Genomic DNA, 20,891 nt, shown 5'->3' on the forward strand with positions numbered 1-20,891 from the left:
TATTTGAAAAAAAGTGTTTATTGTTATAAAAACCTCACATTGCATTTTATATTGTTCTTGAGGTCTGAAAAAAACAAAAGTAGACGTACACATGTAATGACGAGCATAACATGCAATTTCAACCAGAGGCAAACTTGGTTCGTAATTCTGAAAAACGAGATATTATTATTTAGTTTTACAACGCTAATCATCTTCTCATTAGTTCAAATGAAATTTTGATCAAAGCTTTCTAAAAGCAATGTGATGGGATGTACCGTGGAAGCAGTGGGCTCATTAACAATTGTCAACTTTGGAGCCTAAGTGATTTAATTTAATTAATACAGTAATTGTTTACTAAGTTACACACTATATTTATAATCCCAGCATACCTCTGCAAACTTCAGTAACAAGTTTTGCTTCCAGACATACAATCAATTCTAATTTTAAAGTTTGAAAAATACACTGAGCTTTTTAGCTAGTGAGTTACTCTTCAGCATCTGTTTAGTTTTGTATTCGTATCACCTGCCTTATTATCAAAGCTGAATTAACTACACAGCTATGTTTCTAAACTTTAGCTTAATATACAGTATTAAAGTGTGAAAACATTAGCTCTGCTCTAAAAGAAGTATCCATCCACCAGTGTTACACAACATTAACCTCCATAAACAGCAAGAATTTTCATGTAAATGTTAACAAAAATTAAAGACTTGTATCAGCAAGTTCATGCAATGCAATATTGCAGAAAAGATGTGAGGTACGTGTTATATAGTTATCTGCTGACAGGTCTGCCAACCAATACCCTGGTAATAAGAACTTTTTATTCTTTGTACAGAAAATACTGAGCCAACGGATGTGAAATGAAGTACACAGGGTAGCAGTCACAAGGAAAGTAGCTGAAAAATCGGTAGCTGCGTACTGGCAAGCATACTGGACATAAGTTACAGGTTCTTCGTGAAGCCGTAACGAGCCTGGATGTTGTGCCATTTGGCAAAATACTGTTTGCAGACAAGTAGTTGAGATGTATAGCATCTCCAGTGTGATGTGAGGGGAAAAAGTAAGTTACTTTCAAAGAAAGTTTTACAAAATAATCTCCATTGGCGCTGCAGAACCACCCCTTGGTAGTAACAGACAACACATTTCTTTTACATAAAGAGAGCTTTAGTTTTCGAAGGATAGATACTTCCATATCTACCAAATTTATTACAAGCATAGAATTTAAAATTCTGTTCTTTCTGTTCTAGCACTGTTCATGATTTTAGAATAGGCTAAAGCCAGCCTTTAGGATAGAATGCTTATCACTTTGTATTTCTTCTGCAAAAAAACTTCTGTTTAGTCAATCCACCATAAAGAATGGATCAACAAAAAATGCACTGTCATAACTACTTTAAATATATATATGTTACTTTGAATGTTAATAGCATTCTGGGTTGAGTTCTTTTGCCCTGTCTTCACTCATATCTGAAGATGTCCAAAGCACAGGTGAAGTGATTTAGAATATCTTAAATTGAAGAGTAATCCAGTACGCAGCACGTGTGTTAAATACCATTCCTTTTGGAATCATTACAGCAACCCAGAGGAGTTTAAAAGGAGAAGGAATTCACATACCTACAAACTTCACATTACAAAGGTAAGGGGTATAATAAGTATTTCTTCAAAGTGAAACATGACAGTCATTTATTTATTTTATAACTCTAGTTATTAAATCAGCTATGCAGTTTAAACCTATGCAGTAGAAAACTATCTACGCAGGTAGTTAACAGAAAAGCACACTGTAAGAAAGCACTGAAAAACAATTATTCATTTTAATATTTATTTATTCTACTTACGAGATAATGATGCCATTATCGATAGAAAATGCGTCAGAGGGTAACCCGGCAATATTCCAAGCTCTGATTTCCACCTGCTCTCCCAAGGTAGTCGTTAAGGAAAAATCATCAGAACAAGGAATGTTCTTTGCTTTACATAGTAACGTCCACTCTTTAGTTTGCATCTAGATGAGAAAAGAAGCAAATATTAAAGTTCTGCCTATTTACAATGTTTCCAAAACTTTTTAAAATATTTTTTTTCAACGCATTTCCTGTACTACAAGCTACAGGCAAGTTCACCGTATCTCCAAATGGGGAGAAACTCATCCTTATGTATATGATATCTAAAAACATCACTTAAAATGCCTTTGCAAGTGATCTCTATGTATGAAATATACGTATATTTGGTTAGATATGCCTCCATATGTCTTTTACAAATATCATCTATGCTACAGTTTTCACTTGCCAGGAATACAGTTCAGAACCCTTTACCAAAAAATAACTTCCCAGACACACTGTGAGAGTTACTTAAAATGTGCTTATACAAATAAAACGCAACCCTCTCAAAGTTATGTAAATAGGATTTGTAAAACCTGCTATTTATTTACACTATCAATACTTATAGAACCAGTTCTCTGTATAAAAGATTCAAAACAGAAGTATCAAAATATTTACATTATGAAGAAAACAATGGATTGAAAGAGCAGTATAACATTTTCTCGATCAAAATGAGGGGAAGAAGAAGTGAAGTGTATTAAATCTAGATTATTGCAAAACACATGCATGAAATTACAATGCACATTACTTTTCTGTAGCTGGATGTAAATGCTCCTAGGTAAGCTACAATTCCTGACGAAATAAGCACATCTCCAGTCAAATTGACGTACTGCCCTGCCAGCTCCAAAGCGGTCTCATTCCACCGAGTTTTCTCACCACCAAGGCCTCCAATCAATTCCTCTGCTCGCTGCATTTTTTTGCAGCATACATCAACCTTAGTGGAAAAAGATGCAAAATTGATGATATTACACAATCATTTTAAAGACACTTAACAAATATGAGAAAAAGTATTCAGAACTATTGTCTCCTTGCAGGTGCTTTCTTTCACAATTTCACAAAGCATAAACAAAACATCTAGTTACAACTGAAATGTTTAAAGAGCAAAAACAATCTCGGTGCCGGCACAGTAAAACCCATTACATGTCAGGAGCGTTTTTATCTAAATAAAGAAAGACAACCAACATAAAACACACAATTTATAATAGTTCCGCATATGAAATGGAAAGTATTAAGTCAGCAAAATGATCTACACATCTCAAGAGAATCACAAACACCCCCCCAACAGATGATTGTCTCATTAAAGTAGGTATGCTACTTCCTATGAGAAAAACACCCTTATGAATATATAACCTGCATTTCCATTGTTGCAGGCTTTTATCTAAATCAACTTTCCACATTTTTTCCAGGTTTTCCAATTCGATTGAACAAGAATTTAATCCAGCACTGTTTGAGTATCCGGACACATTTCAGGTAAAGGAGAAGACAAAACATTGCCTTTGTTCATTGCTGTTCCGATCCCTTCTCTCTTCTGCTAGCCACAGCAGTCAATTTACAATACGCGAGTAATAAACTGCTTTTGCAGTTTAGTCCTTCCTTTCTCTTCCAAACTCTACCATATCGGGATTCACACGAAATACACGAAGAGCTGAGTTTAACCACAGGCAAGAATTCAGGCTCCATTTCACATTCAGATAGTATTCTCTTTACTAAACCTTACAATGTTGCACTACAAATCTTACAAATGTGAAATAAAAATCTGTCATCTAAAGATTGCATGTCTCTGCACATACGGCAGCTTTGCAGTCATGAACAGAGTTTACCAGGAACATGATAAATTTTTTTTTTTGGCACAGAAGGTGTAAATAAAACCTCAAATGTACTGGCCTGAAAATTAAAGATTAATCAAACCCACTAAAATAGCTGAAAATTAACTTCTTCCAAAGAAATCAGTTATGAGTAAGGATGCAGAAGAGTGCTGTCAGTAAATTCACAACGCCCGCATTTTTCATTACTCTAAAGTGTTCATTCCCTATTCTTTGTCTGTTTGGAACTTCAAGACTATATTGCAGAAATAGAAAGATGTTAATCTAAAAGTAAGACATGATATTGGCAGTTTAAAAGAAAAATACCACTCGATAAGGAAATAAATTTCAAGTAACTGCTGAAAAAAAAGTCAAAGGAACAACAGTTCATATTTTGCATCGTGTACCTGAGTTTCTAAGTCGACCTTCTCCTGATTCTTGGATTCCAGCGTCTGCTGGAGTAGAGCCAATTTATCCTGGATTTCTTTCAGGTCAGCTTGTTTCTTCCTTAGACCGTCCATGGCAATCTTAAATTTTCCTTCAGCTTCGTTCAGCTTCAGCTTTTTGGGTGCAACATTTTTTATCACTCTAAACAAACCCAAAGAATAAATTAACGCCTGAAAACATAGACCCTCATTCCAGAATTACTATTAAAAACAGTTAACACATAAAAGACGAAGCGAACCATCAGCAACTCAGCAATTACACAACGTTCAGTTTTTCACTATTTGACAGTATGAGAAGATGATTGGTATTTACTTCATTTACTCCATTACTTATTTCTGTCCTGCTACGGACCGACTTCAGCAATTTCTGCAAAACTTTCTGTAATAACTAATGCCTTACAGTGAAAATGGTTATCCTTCCCAGCCGTGTCTCAGTTAATTACATCTTCGAATCCGTTACAGATGGATTTAAGCCATTGGAAACACATAAATAATTGTATTAAGTTACAGACACAGTGTACACATACAAAGAGCTAACCCACAAAAAAAATCAATAGCTTTTCATCCCCAAAAATCTATTTTCAGTTTTAAAGATTCCAGTATTTTCTACTAATGCTTCCATGAGGAGAACACTGGAAGCACCGCAAAACTGAAAACATACTGTTTATCTTTCCATAAACATAGTAAGACGAGGTGCCAGAATGTCCCTAGCTCAAGTGAGATATTTGATGAGATCAAATACTTATTCCACAAGTATTAACATCATAATTAATTAATCCTCTCTCCTGCTTCTAAGTTGCATATCCTCTTCAAAATCCACATTTGTATTTAAGATTCTCTCAAAAAAATAGGTCACCATAACATTTGAAGTTGTTATCAAATTCAACTCGACCGACTATGCATTCCCTTACATTTTAGTCAACAGCTAACATTCTCTGTAATGAAGGCACATGCTAATTACCATGACTCAAATCGTAAATTGACCTTAGTCACCCAGTGGTGGTTTACTGTTAAATCTGGGTATTTCAATGTAGGAAAAATCATCAGAACTATGTATATTTTCTCAGCGCACCAAAAACGGTGTGCAACATAAGGTATCCTTGGGGCTGGATGTGGGTCAGAAACTTCCAAAGACATTTCAAGAGAACCTCTGTTCACTACGCAACTCTCTAAAGAGGTTTATTTTATATGCTAACTGAATAAAACGTGGCTCCTGTGCCTTCTCAGAAAAATCTAGAACTGAAGATGTACACCTTAACATCAGATATCTTCTACGAATGAATCTTTATGACTGCTTATTTGCACAAATCTTGAACCAGTAAGTAATAACATCAAATCTCTTTTAATGTAAAAAGGAACTCATTTCTCAAAAAAGTTTATTTTAGCTATTATTGTTATATGTACTTACTTATCATAAACGTCCATGGCTATGACCCATTTGCACAGACCCTCTGCTGCCGTGGAAGCATTTCTAACCTTGTCTGGTACAAATTCAGGATTTGTAAGATATTGATTTCTTATGATGGCCATGTAAGCTGGGGGAATGTTATCCTTGTCATATTCATGAAGAGACTGAAGAAATCTTATGTCACCCAGAAGTCTCTTAGCTGGACCCCAGAAATCCTCAATTTTCTTTCCGGACCCTGTTGGATCGGGAATCCTATCGGCCTTGATACCTTTAAGGATGCATATAGCTTCCATTACAAGCTTGACTCCAGCAGGAGGACTCTTCATGGACTTAACCACTGTAATATCCTTAGAAACACACAAACAAATAAAGCAAAACAAAGAAAAACAACTGACTTTTAGAACTCCAAACACAGGTTTGAATTATTTCCTCTATTGCAGTAGAAATAATAAGATTTTTCTTTCAAGGTAATATTTTCCCATGTTCGTCTAGTATTTTCAAACTTCATCAGTTGAAACATATGACGATACCAAAAGCTTGTGTAGTTCATATGTATAATTTTTTTTTCCAAAATGAAAGTAAACTATATATATATGTCTGTGTGTATATATATATATAAGTAAATATAAGTATGTATATATATATGTGTGTGTGTAAATATATATATTCTTATATACTCTTCCCCCTCCCCCTCCCCACTCTATTTCTCTCTTTAAACCGCTACAGAGTTTAAACTAATATTGGTTCCTAAACAGAAAGACTGACAGCTAGTTAACAAAGAATTTGGAGGATTAAAAAAAGTTACATCTGTAACTCATTTTTGTATGTGCTTTTTCTACTCCTTCATCAGCAGCGGACACTGCACTTCAATTACCGAGTTCAGATGTTCCGCTGCTAACCTTCAGTTCAGGCTCTATCACAGTATTTCCAAACTTACAAAAATCAATTCAGCAGTGGATTAGTAGATTTGGGATAACAGAAGGTAATAACTATCTCCAACCACAGAATTAAATCAGTTAGTACTCTGGTCAGTTTTGAAAGTCCCCAAGAATGAACTAAAGGAGGAAAGAAGCAACTAAGAAAAACACTGCATCACAAACAGATAAATTTCCATTTTCTACTATGAATAAGCCATGTTCAAAAGGCAAATGTGTAAACATAACATAAAAGTACAAAATAAAATTAAGAACAAAATACAAATCAACTTAATATCAGTGAGGGTTTTAAGTAGAGTAAATTATAATAATTTATAGCTATGAATTTTGAAACGTGCAATATTTGATCCCATAGTCCACAAAACCAGCCTTATCATACTTTTGCTATAAAATACAGTAATATTTTCTTTTTAAAACTGAAAGATCCTCAAAAGCTTATAAATTATACAACTTGTTAGTATAATGTAAAATCTGCAAAGTAGACATTCAATGATTACGTTTCTCCAAATGCCACTCTGGTGCATAAATATATGTAGTTAGATATATATATAGGGAGAGATACAGTGAGATGTACCTGTGAAGTGAGAGTGTTAAGAGCAGCCAGAGCAGCTTCTAAATAAGGCAGTGCTTGAGCTAAGTCAGCGTCGCATTCGTCTTTGATGGCTTTAGCAGCCATAGCTTGCTCATTCGCCACTGCTTCATCAGCTTTCACAATTTCTTCAGTTTTGGCTACTTCCGAGGATTCTTTTTGAATAACTGTCATCATCTCGTCAACTTGCTTGCTAGCTTCCTGTAACTGAGGCTGCAAAGCTTCCAGCTCAGCCTGCATTGAGGCGACTTGAGATGTAGCAGAGTTCAGTTTGTCCAAGCCAACTTCATATCTTCTTTTCATTTCAATCACCTTGCTGAAAAATAAATAACACTTTATTATATAAACATTTTATCGGTACTTGACCACGGCATTCACCAGGGCTCATTCTCCACATTTCTCAATACATCAAGAGATCCAATACTCAATCATGCTTGTTTTATTTGCTCAGCAAATAATGAACATATCAGGAATTGCTGGAGCCATAGTTTTTAACTGCTGCACTACGTATACACGGAGTTTGGTTTACAGATAAATCTATCATCACTTCAAGATAAGCAAGCAATTATTATGCTACTGCCTATAGAGTGCCGGGAGCTACATAATCGTGATGAGCAGTTAGGAGAAAAGGAGAGAAGAGGGAAGAGACGAGGCTGAAATTGAGAAAATCCTTTCAGTAGCATAACGTAACACAGCACGTTGATGAAATTAAGAACTTGTCTTAATTTGTACAGCAGTGTCCAATCAGTGGGAACAAAAGGAAAGCAAAAAGACTTCCTCTCACCAGCCATGAACATACAACTGCGCATATGTGCAGAAACTTTCTGAACGAGCGAAGCACAGCTGTAGCCCACTAGAGAGACCTGGCACCTGAGAAGCTGGTTTCCTTGGTATCTTTCTTGTGGCCTCCAAAGAATCCCAGAGGAAACAGGCCATCTTATATTTCTAATTATGTTTTTATTTACTAAAAACAAATCATTGCTTATTTCCGATTAGCTACAGAAGATAAAAAAAAATAATAACTTTGTGAACCTGTGTTCTATTAATAAAGAACACATTATAAATCCTTACATGCGCTTCTTTCCAAGCAGAGTTTTAAAAGTGGAGATCAATTCCAAGTACGAAGTAGGTGTAACGTAGTTGTATCTCTGAAGCTCCGCACGGTATAAATCAGATAAAACAATGGTAGACGTGTGAAAGCTTTTACACATGTCAATACACCCACTTCGAGTTTCTTCTGACATTTCGACATCTTCCAAGAAGCGAGAAGCAACTGCTTCTAATGCATCTTCAGGCCACGTCTGTAATCAATGAAAAAACACTTCCTTCTATTACTCAGCACTTCAAATATCGAAACATTTTACAAAGCAAAACCAAAAATCTTTATCCCACTTCACAGATGAGGACACTGAGACATAAGGAAATAACCTGCATTATTATTTTGGAAGAGGACAGAGTGGAATAGGAAAGAACTCAGATACGTAGTTTTAGTTCGAGCCTCCTGTCTTATCTCATCTAGAAAACACTGTTAGAAACACTGTTACTAAAAGAAAAATATCACATTTTCAATATGTCCATACTGGTGTAAGATTGTTACTCTTCTTCAGAAGAATTGTACATGTTACAGCAGGATCTTTTAAAACTCGACAGATTACATATTCTTCAAATCTTGTATCTAGTGTCATGTGCAGAATATGTCTGCATGTCACGTGCAGAATATGGTCTTATTGCAGAGTAGTAAGAAAAACATGGCAATATGCATCAAAATGATGCTGTTTTGTTTGGTTTTTTCTTATTTTTACAGATATTTTAGTTCCAAACTTTTTTTTTTTTTTGAACATGGGATTCTGATAGTCCTCGTAATAACAGAAAACTATTCATTGTTAAATCTGTAATGTCTACAGTACTATGTTCATTCAGTTATACTCCTATACCACAGACAGACATTTATTCTCTTGCTGAGTTTGTATTCTTCCTATATTAGCTTTTATTACAGTCAGGTTTATTCTAAGTGCATAAACAATTTAAAGCATGACACTAAAAAATAAAATAAAAAAAAATTAAAAAAAAAAAAACAAGGTATTTTTCACTGCTATCTTAATCAGAATTATTTGCTATAAAAATGGACGAACACAGGTTACTACTGCACTTTCATTAGAAAAACAAGCCAAATAAAATTCTTCTATTTACCTGAAACCAGTCTAGTGTGCAGCAGTTGACAAGAGCAGGAAATTTACGAAGGCGATTACGGAAAGCATCTCCAATTGGACTCATGGCCAATACTATATGAAGCTGATCTCGGCAGCGATCGACAAACATGTTGAAAAGAGCAATAGGACTACCGTCAGTTTGTTTCGCTCTGTCCCTCTGGCGATCTAGTTGACGCATTTGTTCACAAATTTCTTGTTTCTCATCTATCGCAAAGAGGTTTGGCACTTCCCCTGCATTTAGCAAGTTGTTGATGTCTTCTAAGAATGACTCTTTTTTTATCTGTGTATCGGTGAACAAGAAAACTCCCTGCATTTCTGCTTCCGTAGATTTTCTCAGTATGTCTTTTAAGTCTTTGTGCCATTCATTGGTACCGTAACTTTTAGTTATTTCAACCTGGAAAAGGTTATACTCAGCCATGTGGGCCGCTAATCGAGTAAGAGACTGTCGACCACTACCTCCGACACCAACAAGGAGGGCATGGCTACGAGGCTGTTTCAGAATACGGGAAATTCTACAAATATGTTCTATAGCAAATTGGAACAAGACTAGCTGCATTGGCTTTTTGCTTATATTGTTAAACTCTTCAAGGTGACCCTCTACAACTAATCTCAGCTGATCCGCATCAGTGACCTCTCTATATTTAGTGTCGTCTCTTTTAGGGTCATGAAAATCACAGAACATTAAGGCCCTTAGGTCATCTTCCTCCACTCTGCCATCGTTATTGGAGTCCAGATTCTGGAAAAGTTCATGGAAGTCTTCAAGCAAGTCCTTATTCACAACTTCTTGGAGAAATCCAACAAGCCAAGCCCTATCAGGATTATCCACCAAGCGATCGTAATATACTCTAAGGACCTGTATAATCAAAACATAATTACATTTTAGTAGTTGTTTCTCCTGTTGAATTTATATTTATTTTTACAAAGATAAACCAAATACAAATCAGAAAAAAATAAAAGATGTCAGAACGTAAATAATCTTAAACTTCAACACAAGGAAAAAAAACAGATCTTTAGAATTAATCAGAACAGTCAAGCCTTGAATTAAAGTAAAGATCTGTGTGGAATTACATATACTTATCCATTTGCTATGCATATTCTAATAAATACTATGTGTTTATTAATATATAAATGTAAACAAAGGCCGTTGCAGAGGAAGGGAGCATTCTGATCTTTCTATTGCAGAAAGACAGGACAAGTTACAAGTTTGTATTTCAGTACATAAGACCACAGCTGGAAAATAGGAAACCTGTTTTAATAAAAAAGAGGGGGAAGAATAGGAATGGACTGCCTGCAGCGAGTCACATTTGTACTTAGAAAACTGTCAGAAGCTTCTAAGAAAGCTTCTTCAAAATCTGCTATTCGTCCTTCCTTTTTGTGACCCTGCTTATAAAAAGGGTGGTTGATGGGCTGAATACTAAAGATGTTTTCCATCATTACTGCCAAATATTTTAAAAGCAACAATTATAAGCAACTTCGCTTTCCTTTAATTCCAGAGGAAAAATAAAAATCAAAGAAGGGATGTTGCACTTGAGCTCCTCTAAGGAGTCCATCTTGCTATGGCTGATAACAGGAGTTTCTCCTAAAGGAAGACCAGAAGAAAAAACAATAATAGTAATAAAATGGGATCAAAATTTATATCACTCAAATTTCCAGAGATCCAGGATCACTTGCTGTTCATTTCACAACTAATTTGTCTTTTTTTGTGGGGAGGAAGGAGAAAAGAAATGGAAAAGACTGTGTAAGCATTCGAGGCAGCAACCAGAAGCCACATAATCACATGAAAGCAAATCAACAGTCCTCTTGTCTATAGAGATACGATTCCTATTTGCATAGAATGGTTTGAGTTGGAAGGGACATCAAAGTTCCAACCCTTGTGTCACATGGGGGCACGGTTTCTAACTGCTAAACCAGGCACTAGATCAGGTTGTCCAGGGTCCCACCCAACCTAGCCTTAAACACCCTCAGCTCCCACAATTATTGTAAGGCTGCAATGAGGTCTCCCCGTAGCCGTCTCTTATCCAGGCTGAATAAGCTCAAATCCTTCAGGCTGCCTTCACAGAAAAGGTACTCCAGCTTTCTGATCATTTTTGTGGCCCTCCCTCTAGACCCATTCTAGAAGCTCCACAACTACACTGAGGTGAGGACTCCATACTTGGACACGATACTCCAGATGGGGCCTCACAAGGGCAGAGTAAAGGAGGACAATCACCTCTCCTGCTCTGCTGGCCACCCTTCTTTTGGCCTTCTGAGCTACAAGAACACACACAGCACTACCGGTACGTGTCCAACACTTCATCAACCAGGAACAATAAGTTCTTCTTTGCAGGGCTGCCCTCATGAAGTTCTTCTCCCAGTCTGTACAAGTATCTGGGACTTCCCTAACCCAAATGCAACATCCTGCACTTGGCCTTGTTACACCTCATTAAACTCCCACAAGCCCCCTCCTCACACCTGTCCAGGTGCCTCTGAATGACACCCCTTCTCTCTGTAATATCAACTGCACCAATCAGATTGCTGTTGTCTGCAAACTTGCTGAGGATGTGTAGTTAAACGTGCTGACAAGCAACAGTCACAGGAGCAATCCTTGGGGATGCTACTCGGCACCAGTCTCCAAATGGACATATTTGCATTAAGTCTGCTCACACAGAATATAAAAGAACCTTGTCTCATGAACGTGATAGCAATTTACAGCTGCTAGGCAATAGGAAATGATATCACAAAAACATTAATAGTCAAATCTGCATCTTAAGTATAATAATTTCTTAGCATTACACAATTTACCTCATGAACCCAGAGACGTTTTATCATTCCTGTAGATTCTGTTGTTTCAGGTGCTGACAGGCAAACACCTTGAATAACACGTGAAAAATCACGGAGATTAAACAAATAGTGGGATTTGGCTGGGGTAGGAAGTAGATTCTTCGTAGCTTCCTTATAAATATGCATGGTTCCATTAATAATTTGTGGAATCAGTTCTACATATTCCGGTGGAAAGCTGTAACTGATAAGGTATAAAAGATGATAATTAATAAACTATACATTATATGCACACTTTGATTTACTCCTGAGTCCATATGGACACTTAGAGGTCATGCAATCCAACTTCCCTGCAATTAACAGGGACACATACACTACTACGTCAGGGTTCTCAGAGCCCAATTGAGACAGACCTTGAGCATCTCCAAAGATGGGACATCCGTCACTTCTCTGGGCAACCTCTTCCAGTGCCTCACCACCCTCACTGTAAAAACCTTATTCCTTATATCCAGTCTAAACCTCCCCTCTTTTAGTTTGAAGCCATTTCTAGCAACCACAGAACAGACTGGAAAAATTTCCTACGTCAGACACAAGCAGTTAGACTCTTCCCCCTTATATCTTAACAAGTAACAAAAGCAACTGAACAGTCAGTCCAATAGCCTTCGCTGTCTTCCTTCTGTCTCCCCCTCAAAGGGTCAGAAGCTGTCAAGCATAAAACTAGTCTAGAAACAGAATATTACAATTTTCTGAGACTCAGAATGAATAGAATACTGGAAGTTGAATCAATAAAAATATTTTAAAATCTACAAATACAATTCAAAATTACGCAGCAGTGAAATGCCAAAGAAAGAACAGATCTTCTCAAACCACGTGAAATTTAAGAATAGATTCTGGCTCCGTTCTTTAAACAATTACTAATCAAATTATGTTCATACATCAAAGAATGCTATACTACACAAATATCTGAACCGACTTCATTAGCCTCAGCTAATCTGGAACTTCACTGGAAATTTCAGAACAGTAACTTCTTCACTATTTTAGCATGATCGTTAGTTCAGTTGGAGCGATGAATACCACAAAAAAGCACAGGATATAAAAGATGTTCACTTATTTACAACAAGAAGTTCCTACAGACCTATCTTTTGAATTTCCCACTAACATAATATTTTTTTTTTTTTTTAATTTTCTTCATACAAAAAGGTCTCTTACCATATAGTCAGATGCCAGTCTAAGATCCTAGAATATATTGTGTACATGGATTCATCGTCAAACTCATTAATGGTAACTGTATTGAAGTGTCGCAAGAATCGTGGTGTTACTGGGTTTCGACCACCACCTACGGAACAGAAAGCACTACTATTGTAAATAACGGAAAAAAGCAGAGTAAAACAGTACAAAACTAGCAATATTTTTTCAATATTCATCTTTCATGCAACTAGCAGTGCCACAACAAAAAGTAATGCACCGTGTCATAAACTTGAAAGCAACAAGATAGTAAAAATATTCATGGTGTTCTCTCATAATAAATAGCACGCAACATACAGACTGAAATGGTCAAGTCACAGACATAGACTTGGCGTTATTTTAACCACACTTCTGTTGCAGCAGAAAGATTTTATCATAAACTTTATGTGTATATTCTCAATTTTAAAAGCATCCTCACGTAAAAAAGCCTGAGATAGGAACAAAGGGAGGTTTTACGCACAAAGTACCCTCAAGATTTGGGCAAAGTATAAACTAATTTTTAAAAAAGTAAGATGTACAATTAAGTTCGGCTTTTCTTTCACAGTTTCCCTCTGTCCTGCTCCACATCCTGATCATTTAGATAAAGTGTCTTGAACTGCGGATGAACACTGCTGTCCTGGTTTCAGCAGGGAGCTCATAGTGTCTGGTCTAATGCTATTTTTTGGCTTCAGGAGAAAAAACAACAAATCAGCATTTCAGTTGTTGCTCAACAGTACTGCACATAGCCAAGGACATTCCAGTTTCTCAGACTGTCATACTGTTCTACTACTGAGGGGGGCTGTAGGCACACAAGAAACTGGGCGGGGGTAGAACAGGGACAGTTGACCTAAACTGGGCAGAGGATAATCCATACCATACGACAAGATGTAAAAAAAACCTGAAGTGGGTGGGGGGAGTTGGCAGAGCATGCTGCAATAAAAAATAAGTACAGTATACATCTCTTACCTGGTGGTCCCATTGCACAAATGATCTGAATATCTATAAGTTTAATCATTGAGCAGTCTTTAAGGTCATACCAATTCCAGTGATCTAACCACTGCCGTAGTAGTTCAACAGGAGGCTGAGCACCGTAGACCTCTCGGGCTGGCATGTTAACATCATCTACAAATACAACCTCAAAAAGCAAAACAAAAGAATTTGGTATTTACTGGTTTTGCTGAATTGGAATAGTACACAAATGCAATCTTACGAGAATCATGACCAAGTTCTGACTGGATTTGCTGCCAAGTTATATAAAAGCAAACAACTACAAAAGAAGCCGTGCCAATTCTAAAGACATTTCAAAATGTACTTATAGAAGTACATCTAATGTACTTCTATACAATTTCTGATTATATTCTGAGATATTCTGAGAGCATCTAATAAAAGAGGGCAAAATAGTACTTGCTACTAAATCCTTCTGCACACCTTAAATGCCTTTTCCTGTAAAAATTCAAGAGTCAAGAAGAGCCGTAACAATTTCATAAAGCATATGCCACTGGAAACATCTTCACACAGTCAACCTAATTCAAGTAAAGCGAGTTCTAGAAACGTATTAATGACTTGCATACCTCTTCCTTCTCTTTCTCTAATTGATACGGAGAAAAATTTGGTCAGTAGGAAATCAGGTTAACTCAGAAGCCTTTTTCTTACTTAGAATTGCAATCTGAGCAACAAACTGAGATGGCTTTGAATGGAAACCTATCTGGGTTTCTATATCCATTTTTTTTCACTCCATAGTTCTGTCAAACAGAATGCCCTCACAATTTAGCAACAAGGGTGAACAAGCTTCTTATTGTCTATATAACATAAAAAATCCAAATCTGCAACTGCTGACAAACCCTTGGTACTTCCCACTATTAGATTTATATAAAACTCAGGAACCACAACACCCATAAGTTATATGCTGTCAGCATCACCTTACCCATAAAAAACTCTTATCTAAAGCACAGCGTCACAAAATCTGGAGGGGAAATTATCATACATTGTTCACTGTTGTTCGAATCATATATCTGTATCATATCTTTTTTTCCGTTGATCAAGATGCATATTACTAGTGAAAACTTGCGTACGTAAATGACAAAAATTAGAACTATGGGTTTATCAGCCTTTCTTGATATCAGTTTCAAAAATAACACATTCATATATTCATTTGCATTTAAACACTTGCATACAGAAATACATCAATTACCATTCTTTTCCCAAGAGGAGGCCCAAAAATTCCTTTTCTCCTTTTATCCAACTTTGACATTATAATATTCTGAGTCTGAGCTGCTGTAGTTTGTGCCGAAAAGTTAATGAGCAGCGGCTTATAGACTTCTTTATTCAAATTATTTAAAAGGAAATTCTGGAAGAATTGAAGAGAAAGTTAAAATACAGGTGTAGACAAATTTAAAAGCAATCTAGCAAATAGCAATCAAGCCAACAACATTTGTACTATTTCTAATTCATTTCCAATGAGAGAGTAGTAATTTATCTCCAAGATACTTTAATCATACATTATACTTTAATCATATTTCATCAGAAAAAATAAGGATAGTGAACTCAATTTTTCAGAGAAAAATTTCTACTTCATATTATAGACATCTTCACAGATTCTAAAATAAACACTCCACGTTCAAAACATGCCCAGTATATTAAATAAATTCAGTATGTCAGTATTCTGCACAAGCAAAACGCTACATCATATTATATATAGCCTGTTCTAACCCAAACCAAAAAATGGTGAAGCAGGTGCAGATCAAAATACTTATGCTTAGTTTGAAGAGTACCCACCAATTTTTCCTTTAACAGGCATCAGAAAAAAAATGTAAAACTAAGTTTCATTGTCAAGATTCATCTTATTTTATAATGCTAACTACTCTCCAAAGTCTCTTTTTTCTAATTAGTTTAAATGCAATCTCCAGAGGAAATATGGATCAAACCCACCCTTTTAAGTAAGACTTGAATGGCACTCATTTCTTACCCAGGCATCAGTAAAATCACAGGGTTGGAAGTCATCCTTTCAGACATCGCTACAGAGCCTTACTGTATATAAATAAATGCCTCTAGTGACTCGCTTAATCTCTTATCAACATATGTTGGAGTTTGTGGACCTCACAATCTTTTTAACAGAAAGAAGTTTTAATTTCTACTTTTGAATGAAAACAGCGAACTTCTGCTTGAAAGCATAACAGTGACGACATAGAAAAACTGGAGAGCAATGTAACTCAATGACTGTATTTCTTTTTATCAATACTGAACTCCCAAGAAATACCACATTCTTAACTACTACTCCCAAAATGAACTCGTCAGTAAAAACTCATCATATTCCTCATTATAAATGAATGCTTTTTTGTGTGATTTATTGTATTTTCGTTGTCTGCATTTCTGGAACATTTTCTGTAAGCATATCTTGTTCCACTTCTTCTGTAAGCATATCTTTGTTCCATCTTTTATTTACTTAAGAATAGTAACTTAGAAATTGAAGCAGGTTACATAATACTTACTTGGTAACTTAATTAACTATAGTTAATTTAATGATACAAAAGGAAGAGAAAACAACAGCTGCAAAAACATGAAACTACATAACCGTTGTTAAAATCTTTTGGGGAGGGGGAGAAGGGGGGGAAAACTATCCTTTTTTTTTTTTTCCTTCATTTTTTAGCTTAAAAATCCCAGAACTGGAACAAGTATTAGCATTTTGCAAAAAACATTTTGTTTTAGAAATAGCAGGAATTGCGTACCACAAACAACTTCAGTCTGTATAATCTGATTGTCAGCATTCATTGTATTTCTTTTTCATTTCCATTCACAGACAAGCATATAAGGAGCATTTGGAATTCTAGAAAAAGAACTCTATGATTTTGATATATTTTCTTAATTTTTACTTTTTAACGTGCAGATACAGCCAACTGATTTTTTACAGAAAACTCCCTGGGATAAATTTGACAAGCTGATTTCTCTTCCCACTACCATCTGTTTCTACAAAACAGATGTTCTTTATTAACACTGCTTCTACTTTTTTGCCTTCAAATTTCTTTCAATGACAAATGTCTTTCTGTCCACTATTTACCAATCCACGGAACTGCCTTAGAGGAACGTGAACAGAGATTATTACCTCCTAAACTTTTCTACAATAGCAGCAGTGCACATTTTTGCTGCTTCTAACTCTAAAACATAAGTATTTATTTTTTGTTGCTTTGACTGGATGAATTAGTGATTAACCTTCAGTACATCAGTGTCTCTGTGGACCATGCCAACTACATGTGGCATACAATCACAATGTAAAGTAAATCAGTACAGGAATCAAATTGAAGAGTCTCGTTTACATGGTTTTAGGCGCTTTTTCCAGTGGATATTTGAGGGCTCCTTAAGAATGTCTGTAAGAGTGATGAAAAATAAAGATAAAATAAGAAAAGAATAACACACCTACATAACTGCTTTTTTGTTTGCCCGTAACTGAATTTCATTATCTAAACAATTCATGTCTCATTCTCTTTTCATGTACAATATCATCAATTCGCTTCTCATCTAACTGCTTTCAATAATCTCTAACATCGGTTTTAAAAGTACTTACAGTGATATAGGTACTTTTTCCAGTTCCTGTTGGCCCCACAAACAAAGAAGGCTTTTGATGCAATGCCAGCAACTCCATCAAAGACATATATCGAACTGTATCCAGAGTTGGCACTATTATTTCATTAAATGTCACATCCTCAGGTATAGGAGGAGCTGATTTGAGCGTTTCCACCCAAGGTTCCCAAATTCCTTCTCCCTGTTTTAATTTATGTGAAAGTCAAATAATAAAAGATGAAGGAGAAGAATAAAACCAATGAAAATAGAAGCATCAAAGTTCAATGAATTAATGAACAGAGCTATCAGATAATTTTAAAAAGTATTAATAATAACTTCACAGGTTTCAAAACTGTAAATACATAGATGAACACATCATATAAATATTTTTATTTAACTAGGATACAGTGCAGTGCTGTCAAGTCAGGCCACTTAGAGAGAAACATTGTGCCAGTGCTTCAAGTATGCAATTAATAAATTACTTAATTTATTAATTACTTAAAGACAAGTTTCTTACCTTTTATAACAATACAGGTATTACGTATATAATTAAAAAATACATATAATTAAATAAAAAAAATTATTTGTACATAAAAGAAATTACTGTATAAATACAATCACAGAAAGTTGTTACTTTTGCAGACGCCTCACTCATTACAAAAACCTCAAAACTATGGAATTTGTGGGCAAATCAATTTTAGTGTTTAAGTGCCACAATCAAGCTCCTTCCTTTAGCTAACTACACTACAGGAGTCTTTAAAAAAATGTCAAAAATCATAATAAAAATAATAACGTAAGGAAATAAAATAATTGTAAATAGCCCTAAAAACTTGCGTTCTAGGATAACATTGTAACATTTATGATCTATCCTAGCCCCCAAAATATCAGTCTTGAGATAAAAGTCATGTGAAATTCCTAGAGATTGCTCTCTGCTTCAGTAAGAACAAATATGTTTCTATAGATATTATCAGAAGACATAAAGCTTTTAATACTGATTGAAACCTTGCTTTCTTCAGCAATGTGCAAGTATCGTGCACAAGCTGAAATCCATATATTTCTCATTGTAATTCTCATTGTACAGCAACAGAAATTTGCAAGACTGACAAACTCAAAATGGCAACATTTATTTTATTCTGGAGTTTCAGAAACATACTTGATAAAGTTTATGCACTTCTCATCTGGGAGAGACATATCTTAATCTTAGGGAAAAGGGACAGGTGAGAAGGCACAGAAGATTTTCTGCTAACTCCTTCCCTACAACAGGCAATTACTGTGGTAGCTGAAAAGACAGGAGTTCGTACTCTAAGTCACAGACAAAACATTAGACCTTACATTGGCATATGAGGAAGAACATCCCGCCTATTCTGTGACAGAAGCATACTAAAAAAAAAAAAATACATGAACAATGCAAACCTTCTAATATTCATTAAAAATTACTTGACGGTGTAACCTTTGAGGGGCTACACCCCTCCTGCAAACCTCACCTGTTTGACAAACCGATAATCATAAATAGTTCCTTCTGTTGGAAATGGGACCGTGAATGCCTTTGAAGCACGTTGATCAGTACTACTCAACAACTTATATTGCTCTCTCGTCTCCTCACTGATTGGTCCTTTAAGCAGTTCTCGAACAACTTTGTCAAATTTCAGACGATCAGCCTCCTTACAGCTACCTCCTACAGACCACGTCAGTGAAAATAAAAAAATGCCCTACAGTTGGAGAAGAAACAAATTCAGTAACTGTAAATTACAATTCTCTTATTCACTAAGACAATCTTATTTATTTTGCCAGAGATCACAACAGAATGATGCCTGACCAATTTTATTTCATGTATAAAGCTAGGGACCATGCCTTCAGTAAAAGAGAACGCCATTCATGTTGACTGTCAGCATCTGATCTCCTATGCCGTGCAGCAAAATCCCTGACCCACTCAGTGCAGAGCCCTCATTTTGAGAAAATTCAATCATAAACTGGCTTTTATTTCAAAACAAGTGAGATAGTATTTCTGTTACTCGGAGGACTGCCCCGTAAAGCAACATGATTGTTAACACCATTATTACACTCTTATTATGCAGGTAATGGTACTTTCCTAATTGGACTTTACAAAATGCCTATTACAATTGCTGAGTATAGGTATTATTGCCTGTGAAATCCATCCCACTAAATCCCAAATTAAAGGTGCTGATTCTTTACATTGAACACGCTGCCTACCTCAAGCCAAGAAAAAATGTCATGGTCACTCATAGCTTTAACTTTGGCTTCATCTGCAAATTCATCCATCATGCAGTCCATCAGATTCATTAGCGACTGAATTAAGTTTGTATCAGAAGTAGGAGATAGTTCCTGAAAAGAAAACAGAAATACTCTTGATTACAGGTATGTTTTACTCATTGAAATTATACAGGTTGGGGTTTTTTTTGGTTTTCTTATGTTTGTTGTTTTTCACTTTCTTGTTCTTACGCCTAAAATGCATTCAGAAGCAGGTTAATCCTGTGAACATCTTGCTCACGAGCCTTAATTATAACAGCAGTTATGAAAAATAAAATTAGATATTGCCCTACTATATCCTACAAGGATATATTCCTTGGAAGTAAAAATAGTTCATATGCTCTTCGTTTTTCAGAAAAGCTCTTTACCTTACCTTTGTGTGTTTCCTAATAAACTCAAGACAGAGAGGGGCCATTGCATCAAACAGGCCAATTATAAATTCTTTATGATCAGAGCTGATTCCTGAAGGCATTGTATTTAGCCAAGACATCATTAATGGTCTCCAGCCTAACATATGGGGTTCCATGTAGATCATACCACACCTAGAAACCTAGAAGTAAATGAATGGGTACATGTTATATTGTGTGATCTCCAAAGTCTTTCCTCTTCAACAGAATTAGTTCGCAACGTTAAGGTCAAAAAGGAGCTAAACTGACCACTTGGTTGCCCAGTACATAATTTTTAATTAAATTTTCTATCAGTTTGAAGTAAAAACTCTCCTTCCCAGCACGACTACGCAGATAGTTTGTTCTCTTCATATTATTACCTGAACTTATTCTCATATTCAGGTGGAAATTTTTCCATTGCACAAAACGCCATCAGAAAAAAAACAAGCGTAACAGAGATCGACATCTACC

General features: G+C 35.8%; 1 protein-coding gene across 1 annotated transcript in view; it reads right to left on the reverse strand.

Moving 5' to 3' along the window:
* The window catches only part of DNAH7 (dynein axonemal heavy chain 7), a 94,653-nt gene that overhangs the window by 34,975 nt on the left and 38,787 nt on the right, over nucleotides 1-20,891 (reverse strand). Inside the window, 15 exon segments of the mRNA XM_072341046.1 lie at nucleotides 1,806-1,969; nucleotides 2,590-2,775; nucleotides 4,051-4,231; nucleotides 5,498-5,844; nucleotides 7,007-7,337; nucleotides 8,093-8,322; nucleotides 9,212-10,084; nucleotides 12,013-12,232; nucleotides 13,198-13,324; nucleotides 14,179-14,347; nucleotides 15,404-15,559; nucleotides 17,771-17,968; nucleotides 19,251-19,475; nucleotides 19,978-20,109; nucleotides 20,408-20,584. Coding sequence (XP_072197147.1) covers nucleotides 1,806-1,969; nucleotides 2,590-2,775; nucleotides 4,051-4,231; nucleotides 5,498-5,844; nucleotides 7,007-7,337; nucleotides 8,093-8,322; nucleotides 9,212-10,084; nucleotides 12,013-12,232; nucleotides 13,198-13,324; nucleotides 14,179-14,347; nucleotides 15,404-15,559; nucleotides 17,771-17,968; nucleotides 19,251-19,475; nucleotides 19,978-20,109; nucleotides 20,408-20,584 — 3,716 coding nt within the window.

Source organism: Excalfactoria chinensis, chromosome 7, assembly GCF_039878825.1.
Source record: "Excalfactoria chinensis isolate bCotChi1 chromosome 7, bCotChi1.hap2, whole genome shotgun sequence".
NCBI classification, from domain to species: domain Eukaryota; kingdom Metazoa; phylum Chordata; class Aves; order Galliformes; family Phasianidae; genus Excalfactoria; species Excalfactoria chinensis.